The 12,998-nt window shown below is 36.0% G+C and overlaps 1 protein-coding gene across 3 annotated transcripts in view; it reads left to right on the top strand.

The window, feature by feature from the left end:
- LOC127853231 (TBC1 domain family member 9-like) overlaps positions 1–12,998 on the top strand; it is a 39,019-nt gene that overhangs the window by 2,701 nt on the left and 23,320 nt on the right. For all 3 annotated transcript variants that reach the window (XM_052387540.1, XM_052387539.1, XM_052387541.1), the window contains exons 3-10: positions 1,659–1,710; positions 2,071–2,148; positions 2,970–3,143; positions 3,512–3,645; positions 4,705–4,770; positions 5,219–5,349; positions 8,840–8,911; positions 11,048–11,180. In XM_052387540.1, the coding sequence (XP_052243500.1) occupies positions 1,659–1,710; positions 2,071–2,148; positions 2,970–3,143; positions 3,512–3,645; positions 4,705–4,770; positions 5,219–5,349; positions 8,840–8,911; positions 11,048–11,180 (840 nt within the window). The remainder of the gene's footprint in view (positions 1–1,658; positions 1,711–2,070; positions 2,149–2,969; positions 3,144–3,511; positions 3,646–4,704; positions 4,771–5,218; positions 5,350–8,839; positions 8,912–11,047; positions 11,181–12,998) is intronic.

Genomic DNA, 12,998 nt, shown 5'->3' with positions numbered 1-12,998 from the left:
ACAGTTGGTCACTTTGGCACTGGTATATTATACAGGGCTTTTTTTCCTTCTTTGGGACCCGCCGAAAATCGGCCCTTTCCCCTCAGATTTTTTTCCCCTCAGCAGGTAAATTTTCCCCCAGACTTCATTTTTTTCCCCTAAAAAAAAAAAAAAATTTTTTTTTTTTTTTTTTTTAAACTTTAAATACATAAGTTTACCTGATCCAGTGTAGAAAATATAACATATTGCATAATTAAATTATCTGTTGCCTTGATTTTGTTTTAAAAACAGCAAAATATGTTGAATTGATTATTAAAGACTTTCCTTATTTTCCCCAAAATCCAGCGTTTCGCGTGATTTTTTCCCCCAAAATCCGGCATTTTGCACGATTTTTTTCCCCTCAAAAAAGGCCAGGCCCTTTCCCCAAAATCAGATAAAAAACCCTGTTATAACACATTTAATCGATGTTCAATCAGTTTGCAAAGTATATACACAAATTGCGTTGCCAATTAAAGTAGGTGTGATGTATTTTTCCTCAGTTGGCCATCTTCTATTTCTATCAAACTAAGCTATTATCATTTATTTAATATCTAAGCATGACTAAAAAAAACATTTTAAAGTTCTCTGTTAATGGAGCATTTCATTTGGATCAATTAATAAAGTAATTTACCATAACATTTTACTTAAATTAATTAAATTTAATCTGTAACATGCAGCAAAGATAGTTATGCTAAAAGAGAGAGGTTCAGTATGAAATTGAAGTGAATCGGTGTACAAATGAAGAAATTATAGTAAAAGGCAATTTTTGGTAGGCGTGGCCTATGTGGGCATGGCCTATGTAGGCGGGGCGCCCCAGGGTTGGTAATGGGGCCATGCATAGCTGAGATAGACCGTATTGTCATAAGAGAGGTTCAGTATCAATTTGAAGTGAATCGGTGTAGAAATGAAATTATAGTAAAAGGCAATTTTGGGTGGGCGTGGCCTTTGTGGCTGGGGCGCCCCAGGGTTGGTAATTGGGCCATGCATAGTTGAGATTGACCTTATTGTCATAAGAGAGGCTCAGTATCAATTTGAAGTAAATCGGTGCAAAAATGAAGAAGTTAATGTAAAATAACATAAAAAAATGAGTGAAAATCTCTGACCCGGCCCCGCCCCAACCCCCATAAATTTTGACCCAGGGGTCAGATAAAAATTCTGTCACTGTCACCGTCGCACATATTCTCATAGCTACCATGTATGTAAGTTTCAAGGTTCTAGTGCTAATATTTTAGGAGGAGCAGGTGGCCAGGACAGACAGACGCACATCAATACTATAACCCCACTTTTTCTCCAAAACACGTGGGGATAATAAATAACTTATATTCACTGATTGGGCTTGTAATGTAAATGACACACTTTTAGATGATGGCTGCTCAATTAAATAATTTGAGCAATCATTAATCTCATCAGTGTCATCTTACACACAACAAATCCAATCAGTGGTTCATAAGTTACTTATTGGAAGGTGTGAGCACACCTTACTAATCTAATCAATATATTGGGGGGGTGTGTAATGACTACACCTTGAGAGGTGTAATGTCCAGGCTTAGAGGGTGTAATGATTAGGGGTGTAACGTCTGGGGGGTGTAATGACTGGATAGGATAGTGTGTAAAAGACTTTGTTCTAATTTTGTTTACAGACTCCACCTTACAGAATTCTTCACAAAACACAAGAGTCAGAAGTTAGTTATTGTAAGTGTTTTTGGTGCTAAGACTTGTAAGCTATTTGTGTTTCTACAGTAGGTCAATGTACAACAGGTCAATGTACTGTAGCTCAATGTACATCAGGTCAATGTACTGTAGCTCAATGTACAACAGGTCAATGTACTGTAGCTCAATGTACATCAGGTCAATGTACTGTAGCTCAATGTACATCAGGTCAATGTACTGTAGCTCAATGTACAACAGGTCAATGTCCAGTTATGCTGTTTATAATGTATAAGACAATGCTATGTTAAGATTAAAAAGTATATAATATGATATTGGTAAATCATATTTTCACTAGACTGAGACAATTTGAATAAAACAATCACAACTGTTGTCTGCTTTCAGCTGTGTCAGTAGCAAACAATAAGACTGACATCACAAGAGACTGGGAATGGATAGAACAGAACCTCATGCAAACACTTGGTGCAGTTAATACAAACTTTTCTTTTTTGTTATCAGCTAATTGTATTGGCTGTGGTGTGTCGATAAACATTTTTATCTGATCTGTGAATGAATCTTAAAATCTGTTTGACATAAATAGGTATGATACTTGCTTATCATTTAAAAAGGTAACTGGTATAATTTCGGACATTTTAAACTTGAAAATTAAATTGTCAGTCTCTCTTGCAGAAAATATTATGTGCTGATATTGGTTATGAAATCATTTCTAAGGCCATTCTCCCCCTAGCTTTGATTCAAGTAGGACAGTTGTAATTTATGAGCATTAGTATGTGCACCAATGAAATTGTGGGGAGGTTATGAGCATAAGTATGTGCACCACTGAAATTGTGGGGTGGTTATGAGCATAAGTATGTGTACCAATGAAATTGTGGGGTGGTGAACTGACTGTCCTGATATTAACCCATTTATGCCCAGTGGACTCTCCCATCCTTTAAGATTGGATCAATATATTTCCAAAATTAGGGATGTCTAGTATATTTATTTCTATATTTAGAATATTACTTACTACAATTCCTTTAAGCAAACAGCGTAGACCCAGATGAGACGCCGCATCATGCGGCGTCTCATCTGGGTCTACGCTGTTTGCAATGTCCTTTTTTCAGGACGCTAGGCATTAATGGGTTAATGAAATACTATTGAAAAAAACAAATTAGCAAACACAAATTAACAATCCCTCAACAAGGTAAATATATATTCATCAGAATTGTGAATCTATAAGAAGCACCATAATGAATTCTTTGAAGTAAATCTATGTTGAAATGCATACAATCAAATCTTGATAGGTGCATTTGAAGATGAGGATCAGGCTACAGAATTTGTGCGGTGTAAGATCGAGAGCATGATTGCCAACAAGACAGAGAATGTGGTAGAGGATGAGGAAACAAAGAGCTTTAAATCGGCCACCCGAAAATTCATGAAATTGTTCAATATGCCTCCTGAGGAAAAGCTAGTCAACCGTTAGTTTGAATTTTTGACATTTATTACTTTATAGTGTTTATGCACTCTGGGAAAACCGGCCTTAATGTATATGGGTAAAGTAATGTCCCAGATCAGCCTGTGCAGTTTGAATACTGTAGGTTAATACGGGACACTTTTAGCTTTTACTGTATTTTACCTTTAAAGGAAGTCTCTTCTTAGCAAAAAATGTATTTGATTTAAGCTTAATGCAGACCTTTTTTCTGAAAGTTTGCTACCAATGTGTTTTTGAAAGTATTCATTAAGATAAATGTAATACAAGAGAATGTTCTTTTCCAATTCTTTTTGCAGTATGATAGAAACCTTTGTGGTTTTGGTCAATGTTGACTGTGCTCCATGTTTCTAACAGACTACTCCTGTAGTTACTGGAAGGGCAAGGTCCCCAGACAGGGATGGATGTACCTGAGTGTGAACCACATGTGCTTCTACTCCTTCTTGCTGGGCAAGGAGGCCAAGGTCATCGTCCGATGGACCGATATCATGGTGAGCTGACTTAGTCACTCAAACATCTACCCAACACACATTTCAAAACACCCATCCATTGCTGTCCCCAAAGGCACATTTTAAATTATACAGACCAACTAATGGGGTTTATTTTTATACTGCCCTGACACTCGGATATCATTCCACAAATTTTAGAGAATGAAAGGGTTAGTGTTTGTACTGCTTGCCTGTCAATTATTTCTTAATTGTTGTCCCCATAAGCACATATTAATAGATATTTAAATGATTTTAAATGTTTATTCTACCATGACATTTGGCTATTATACCCGAACTTGTAGAGACTGAATGAGTTATTGTTTGTACTGTTTGCCTCTTATTTATTCCTTGACTACAGAAAAGTTTATTTCGGACGCATAGAATGCGTTTTTCTTTGTACTTTTTAGGTCTGTAGTATTTTACAGGTGACTTCATGTTCAAAATAATAACATAATATTTATATAATGTTAGGTCTACCTAAAGTTTTCCAGTGTTTTACTCTGATCCTTGTTTGAAAGGACAGCTCAGCAGTTATCCACCATGCATGGAAGAGTTATCCACCCTGCATGGAAGAACCCTTGATCTAAAAGGAATGGCTTTTTGTATACATTCATGATTTTTTACCCCCCGCTTTAAGCAGATATTGTTTTGGCGTTGTCTGTCCGTTTTTCCATCCGTCCGTCCGGAGCCATATCTTGGAAGTGCTTTGGCGGATTTCATTGAAACTTGGTATGAGTATATATATCGATAATAGGATGATGCATGTCAAATGGCATTGTACACCATCTGATAATAACATAGTTATGGCTCTTTGTATCTTGAAAAAATGTTTTTTATGTGTCCAGAGCCATATCTTGGAAGTGCTTTGGCGGATTTCACTGAAACTTGGTATGAGTGTCCAGAAGCATATTGGCGGGGGATATCAATGCGAATTTGCTTGTTTATTTATATATGTGTTCTTTTATGTAATTCACAAAGTCAAACTGTGTGCATCTGCATGTATTTGTCTTTGATCTTCTAGCTGAATGATTAATTTATTGATTAATTTTTGGCTATTTTTAGAAACTTGAGAGAGGCAACAACATGATACTTCCAGAAAGTATTAGGGTTTCAACTCGTGATTGTGAGGTAATGAACATTGCATTAGGCAACATTGCCAAAAAATAAAAAATACATAAACATTATCCATGTGTGATTGTTGTTTTGGCAAACTGTTATTATTTGTTCAGTTTAAATGTTATAATTTCTTGATATTAAGATTTTAAATCTACATGCATTATATACATGAAACTGAATGTGTTGAATACTAAATAGATGTGTACATATCTCTTTCATATGAACAAGGTGGTCTTGTCATAATAGTTTACCTATACTATAGTCATTTTTCATAGACAGTATCTCAAATGCAGATTGAATAAACATTCGGTACCTACATTACAATGCCCTGTTGCTGTCGGTGTTTTCAGTGGTCAAAAAAGATTAACCCACAAATATTTTGAGTAGGTTAACCTTCCAGTTTGATTGGACTTAAATGATATTAAAACATCAAATAATCAAATGCACTCCTATTTTGCAGTATGTGTTCTCGATGTTCATGCAAATCGGAGAGACGTATAGGCTGATGGAGCAGCTGGCCAACATGGCCATGAGGCAGCTGATGTTGGAGGGAGGTTTCGAGGAGGACAAGACCATCCTAGACAGAACTAAGTAAGGAAGACCATCCTAGACAGAACTTAGTAAGAAAGATCATCCTAGACAGAACTAAGTAAGGAAGACGATCCTAGACAGAACTAAGTAAGAAAGACCATCCTAGACAGAATTAAGTAAGGAAGACCATCCTAGACAGAACTAAGCAAGGAAGACCATCCTAGACAGAACTAAGTAAGGAAGACCATCCTAGACAAAACTAAGTAAGGAAGATCTTCCTAGACAAAACTTAGTAAGGAAGACCATCCCAGACAGAACTAAGTAAGAAAGATCATTCTAGACAGAACTAAGTATGATGGACCATTCTAGACAGAAGTAAGTAAGAAAGATCATCCTAGACGGAACTAAGTAAGGAAGATCCTCCTAGACAAACTAAGTAAGGAGGACCACCCCGGACAGAATTAATTAAGGAAGATCATTCTAGACAGAACTAAGTATGACTGTGACTGACCATCCTAGACAGAACTAAGTAAGGAAGACCATCCTCAACAGGACTAAGTAAGACATCTGCAAGCTCTGCTGAAGTCTATAATCTTGGTTAAATAGACCCATCCAGGTTTTATTGACCCATCAGATTTTATTGAAGTATCAGGGTTTTATTTTCTCAACCAAGACTTCCAAAAAATTAGCTTAAACCCATCATTGGCTACTGCTCAATGATTCATCAAACATCAGAATCCTTACCGCAAGCATTTTGAAATACAAAAAATGCCTTGTTGATTCTTATATGCCCATGTAAACTGTGTACAGAATGATGTTCAATCTTTATTTAACAAAAATTTAAATTGAATTATTATGAAACTTGGCCATGTCTCAGCCAAGTGGGAGATAATCAATATGATCAACTAAATCACTCTTAAACAATGGACTTTGAATGAGAAAAAAAGGCCAAATCAAACTTGTTGGCTTTTTTATGTCCCCCACCCCCACCCATACTTGTATATGGGGAGATAGCGTTTCAAAAACACATCGCTTGTTTTTATCTTAAATAATTTTATTATCCTAAAATTTTGCTGAAAATCTTTGTTGGCATATGATTTGGACCAATTTCAAGAGAATATTCAACTCAAATAGTTTTCATTTTGTCCTTTTCAAACTTTGGCAAAAAATTTGCGTTGATGACAATATTTGTTTGCATAAAATCATGGCCAAGAACATTTACCAGCCATATTGCCTGCAGCACTTGTGAATTACCGGTATGACTTTCTGTAAATGTTTGAATAGGCTTTAGTCCTCCACAACATTGTTGTGAGCGCAGATGGACTCAAAGCATTGACACGCACACTTATTTCTCTTTTTTAGCTCATCTATTTTTTGAAAAAAAATTATGAGCTATTGTCATCACCTTTGCGTCGGCGTCAGCGTTGGCATCCGGTTAAGTTTTGTGTTTAAGTCCACTTTTCTCATAAAGTATCAAAGCTATTGCATTCAAACTTGGTACACTTACTTACTATCATGACGGGACTGGGCAGGCAAAGTTAGATAACTCTGGCGTGCATTTTGACAGAATTATGTGCCCTTTTTATACTTAGAAAATTGAAAATTTGGTAAAGTTTTGTGTTTAGGTCCACTTTTCTCATGAAGCATCAAAGCTATTGCATTCAAACTTGGTACACTTACTTACTATCATGAGGGGACTGGGCAGGTAAAGTTAGATAACTCTGGCGTGCATTTTGACAGAATTATTTTCCCTTTTTATGTCCCCCACTATAGTAGTTTTTGCCCTGTCTGTTGGTCTGTTGGTTTGTTTGCGCCAACTTAAACATTTTGCAATAACTTTTGCTATATTGAAGATAGCAACTTCATATTTGGCATGCATGTGTATCTCATGAAGCTGCACATTTTGAGTGGTGAAAGGTCAAGGTCATCCCTCAAGGTCAGAGGTCAAATATATGTGGCCAAAATCGCTCATTTTATGAATACTTTTGCAATATTGAAGATAGCAACTTGATATTTGGCATGCATGTGTATCTTATGGAGCTGCACATTTTGAGTGGTGAAAGGTCAAGGTCATCCTTCAAGGTCAGAGGTCAAATATATGTGGCCCAAATCGCTTATTTTATGAATACTTTTGCAATATTGAAGATAGCATCTTGATATTTGGCATGCATGTGTATCTCATGGAGCTGCACATTTTGAGTGGTGAAAGGTCAAGGTCATCCTTCACAAGGTCAAGGTCATTCTCACAAGGTCAAGGTCATCCTTCAAGGTCAAACGTCATATAGGGGGACATTGTGTTTCACAAACACATCTTGTTATACTTAGAAAATTGAAAATTTGGTTAAGTTTTGTGTTAAGGTCCACTTTATTCCTAAAGTATCAAAGCTATTGCTTTCATACTTGCGACACTTACTTACTATCATAAGGGGGCTGTGCAGGCAAAGTTATATAACTCTGACTGGCATTTTGACAGAATTATGGCCCCTTTATACTTAGAAAATTGAAAATTTCTTTAAGTTTTGTGTTTTGGGCCGCTTTACTCCTAAAGTATCATAGCTATTGCTTTCAGACTTGGAACACTCTCAAACTATCATAAGGGGACTGTACGGAACAAGTTGCATAAATCTGGTTGTCATTTTGACGGAATTATGGCCCTTTTTTTACTTAGTAACTTTGAATATATGATTAAATTTTGTGTTTACATCCACTTTACTTCAAGGCTATTGCTTTCAAACTTCAAATACTTTCATACTATCATGAGGGTACTGTACCTGGCAAGTTGAATTTTACCTTGACCTTTGAATGACCTTGACTCTCAAGGTCAAATAATTAAAGTTTGCAAAAATTGCCATGACTTCGTTATTTATGATCAGATTTGATTGATACCTTGACAAAACAGCTATTACATGACATACTACAATAGACTCAACCCAAACCATCCCCCATGCCCCCCCCCCCCGAATCATTCACCCCCTACCCCCCCCCCCCCCAAAAAAAAAAATGATCACACACCCCCCCCAAATTATTTGTTTTTTGGAAACATGGTTAAAAAACAAAAATATTTATTTTTATTATTTTATTTTTAAAAGACCGTCCAACTATCCCACCCAAGAACCCCCCTCCCCATAAAAAAATTAAAAAATTATTTTGTTTTTGCATTTTTATTTCTTATTTTTGGAAGATAATGTAATAAATGACCACACCCCCACACCATACACCCCTCTCCACCCCACCCATCCATCTTTTTTTATTGAAGTATTGAGATAGTTCCCTTCACCTTTAAAAAGAAAAATAGATGAGCGGTCTGCACCCGCAAGGTGGTGCTCTTGTTTTTGGAATATTTTGATCATAAAGTAATGAGACCCAGATTACATATCAACGAAACCCAGACCTTTAAATGGTAATTTTTTTTTAAGTTGGCACTAACGTTTTCACAATCTTTTTTGTACTTCTACAAGTGTTTTTTTGTAAGTGTTATTTTTCTCCCATGTTTTTTGCTTAACAGAATATTATAGTTATAGTGATGTGAGCTTTTGTTGTTTTATTACAGGAAAAAGACTCCCAAGAAGATGTCAATGATAAAGCGAGATCTTGATGCACGGGCTCGAAGTGATGCTTATAGGTACATGTTCAATTCAATTAATAATTGCAAAGCGCTTCATAGGTCACAGGAGGCCATTTTTAGCTCGACTATTTATCAAATAGTCCAAGCTAAACTACTCGCTTATTTGTCAGTGTCGGCGTCTGCATATAATGCTCTGGTTAAGGTAAACATGCAATATCCCCATATCACTTTTTTATGCCCCCGATAGGGTGGCATATAGCAGTTGAACTGTCAGTCTGTCTGTCTGTCTGTCTGTGTGTCCGTCCGAAAACTTTTAACCTTGGCCATAACTTTTGCAATATTGAAGATAGCAACTTGATATTTGGCATGCATGTGTATCTCATGAAGCTGCACATTTTGAGTGGTGAAAGGTCAAGGTTATCCTTCAAGGTCAAAGGTCAAAAAACAGAATCCAAGGGAAGTAACATGCTTTAAGGGAGATAATTTTATTTTATATCATTTGGCAGGTACAGATCAATTTCACAAAGGAAGTAATCTTTTTTACAAGGATATAATAAAAATAAATTTGAAGGTCAAGGTCATCCTTCAAGGTCAAAAGTCAAAAAATAGAATCCAAGGGAAGTAATAAGCTATAAAATGGAGATAATTTCTAAATATGCCAAATGATATATTAACATTTTATTTCAAAGCGGCACAATAGGGGGCATTGTGTTTCTGACAAACACATCTCTTGTTACCTCAGGTATTCACATGAAACGTCTTACATGTGTTTGCTGTCATTGTGAGATCACTGACCAAAGTCTGTTACTCTGACCTGCATTTCAGCTAAATTATGCCTCATTTGGTACTAAAGGTAAGGTAAATGGGGGAAACAAATCTGTATTACTGTTTCAACTACAGGTTATCAATTGAAACTTCACACATATGCTGTGGGTCATGATGTAAGGTCATTGATACTTAAAAGAGAAATAAAATAGCCTTAACATTGTTGGTTGCTTACATGCATGCCTTTCTTTGTATGCCACAGTTATTAAAATACAATTAAATCAATTGGTAAATTGATCAAAATCTAGTTAAAAAAATCAACTCTGAAGAAAATCTATGGCAGCTCTTGTTATTTGGCATGTTTAACCCTTTCAGCGCTGGAACCGGATTTTGAAGGTCTTTGCAAACAGTTTGGATCTAGATGAGACGCCACACAACGTGGCGTCTCATCTGGATCAAAACTGTTTGCTATTCTGATAGTATTCTTTGAAAAAAATCGAAGAAAATGCTAATTTTAGAAATTCAGCAGAAGACATTTTAGCAGAAGACAAATTTCCTAGCATGCAAAGGGTTAAGGGTAGAGATGACTGTTATGCTTTTACTTTTGTACCAATTACAGTGCAATGTAAATAACAATTTTTCTGAGTATAATTTATTTTGTCATTGAATGTGTTATATAAATGGAAAGAAATCAACCTTTTCGTATAAGATTAATTGGAAAGTATATTTCATAAATATTAAAGGGGCCTTTTCACAGATTTTGGCATTTTTTTAACTTATTCATTAAATGCTTTATATTGATAAATGTAAACATTAGATCATAAAAGCCCCAGTAAAAAATCAAGAAAAAAAATTAAAAAAGGAAAAGAACATTGCCCGTAGCAGGTTTCGAACCAGTGACCCCTGCAGTCCTGCCAGAGTCCTGAAGTAAAAACGCTTTAGCCTACTGAGCTATTCCGCCGAGTACACATTATTGACGTATTTTATACCTTATATAAGCAATCTTCGTAGTTTCACAAAATTTAACGACAAAAACAGAACTCTCCAAATTATTCAATCGTTTCGCGTTGCAACGCTTTATAATTTTTAGGTTTTAAAATCGTCAAAAGATGCATATAATGGCTATATTAGAGCATGGTTAATGTTCAGTATTACTGTTTCCTCACAAATATCATAACTAAAACGAAAACTTACGAATCTGAAACAACTTTTTTCAATTTTGTCAATTTACCAAAGCGTGAAAAGATCCCTTTAAGTCATAACTCTGATTGAGGAAAATTGTTCACAAAGTGTTCTTATTGGCCTTATATATTACACATGTGCAAGTGTAGACATCCTTCATTCCTCTGTTGTTCAGGCTTGCATTCAGTCTGCCTTATATATTACACATGTGCAAGTGTAGACATCCTTCATTCCTCTGTTGTTCAGGCTTGCATTCAGTCTGCCTGTAGAAGAGAAGCTTGATGGAGACACAGACTGTGTGATGTTAACGCCTTACAACAAGCAGTATGTGTGGGGGAGATTGTATATCTCACAGAACTATGTCTGCTTTGCTAGCAGGGTGAGTCATTCAATTATCTTGCATGCTGAAAATGGTTAATAAAATCTGATTGAAATCATGTTAATGCGATTGCATACAAGGGACATTAATTGATGCATTATTTTTGAGAATATTGTCGGTTATAATGTTAACTACTACCGTATATGCTGCTTACAGGCTGATCGAAATTCTGATAGTGTTTGTGTCATGCAGAATATACATGGAGAATAACAGGTTTCTGCCTGATCTTATTGTAATATATCAGTCAAGGCTTAGAATAATATAAAGGCGAGGCTTTTTATATTGGTATATTGTTTTGCACATGTCGGTCGGTCCGTCCACCAGATGGTTTGCAGATGATAACTCAAGAACACTTAGGCCTAGTATCATGAAACTTCATAGGTACATTGGTCATGACTGGCAGATGACCCATATTGATTTTCAGGTCACTAGGTCAAAGGTCAAGGTAACAGTGACTCAAAACACTAAAATGGTTTTACGGATGATAACTCTACAATGCTTACGCCTAGGATCATGAAACTTCATAGGTACATTGATCATGACTGGCAGATGACCCCTATTGATTTTCAGGTTATTAGGTCAAAGGTCAAGGTCACAGTGACTCGAAACAGTAAAATGGTTTCTGGATGATAACTCAAGACGGCTTACGCCTAGGATCTTGAAACTTCATAGGAACATTGATCATGACTGGCAGATGACCCCTATTGATTTTCAGGTCACTAGGTCAAATATCAAGGTCACAGTGACTCGAAACAGTAAAATGGTTTCCTGATAATAACTCAAGAATGCTTACGCCTAGGATTATAAAACTTCATAGGTACATTCATCATGACTCACAGATGACCCCTATTGATTTTCAGGTCATTAGGTCAAAGGTCAAGGTCACAGTGACTCGAAACAGTAAAATGGTTTCCAGATGATAACTCAAGAACGCTTACGCCTAGGATCATGAAACTTCATAGGTACATTGATCATGACTGGCAGATGACATCTATAAATTTTCAGGTCACTAGATCAAAGGTCAAGGTCACAGTGACTCGAAACAGTAAAATGTTTTCCTGATGACAACTCAAGAATAATTAGGCCTAGGATCATGAAACTTCATATGTACATTGATCATAACTGGCAGATGATCCCAATTGATTTTCAGGTCACTAAGTCAAAGGTCACGGTCACAGTGACAAAAACATATTAACACAATGGCTGCCACTACAACTGACAGCCCATATGGGGGGCATGCATGTTTTACAAACAGCCCTTGTTATTTCTTTATTTAAAGAAATAATGAAAAAAATTGCTAAAAAGCTGCAGTTTTAGCGGGAAAGAATATGAGTTTTGTCGTTTGACGTGTTCATAATGACGTCATGAGCATGCGCGCTTAATATTTGTTTAAAATGTTTTTTACTGTTTGTTTTGCATTTTGTGTTTAAAATATATGTATCAAATTGTTTGTTTTGTTGAATGTGATTCGATTATACTAAAAGTGATTACTTTATAGTTGATTCGGAGTAATATGACCATCCTCCACACATGACTGATATAAGAACTTCCTGTTGACCATGATATAAAAAAATCAGGCAACGTTATATCAGGCAGATATCAATGTGATGGTATGATAAATATTTATTTAATGCTTTCCGGCAGTTTATAGAGAAATATAAGTGAAATAAAACAAAACATTCGCTGTTTCAAACAGTGAAAATTATCGATAATTTTCATGGTTTTACCGCAACTACTGTTATAAATATTTGGTTTCCCAATTGTGACCCCCAATTTTACCAAGGGCGACTACTCTTCATTAAATGTTTATAACAACAT

Source organism: Dreissena polymorpha, chromosome 12 (genome assembly GCF_020536995.1).
Source record: "Dreissena polymorpha isolate Duluth1 chromosome 12, UMN_Dpol_1.0, whole genome shotgun sequence".
Classification (NCBI taxonomy): Eukaryota; Metazoa; Mollusca; class Bivalvia; order Myida; family Dreissenidae; genus Dreissena; species Dreissena polymorpha.
This window is presented reverse-complemented; position numbering and strand designations above follow the sequence as displayed.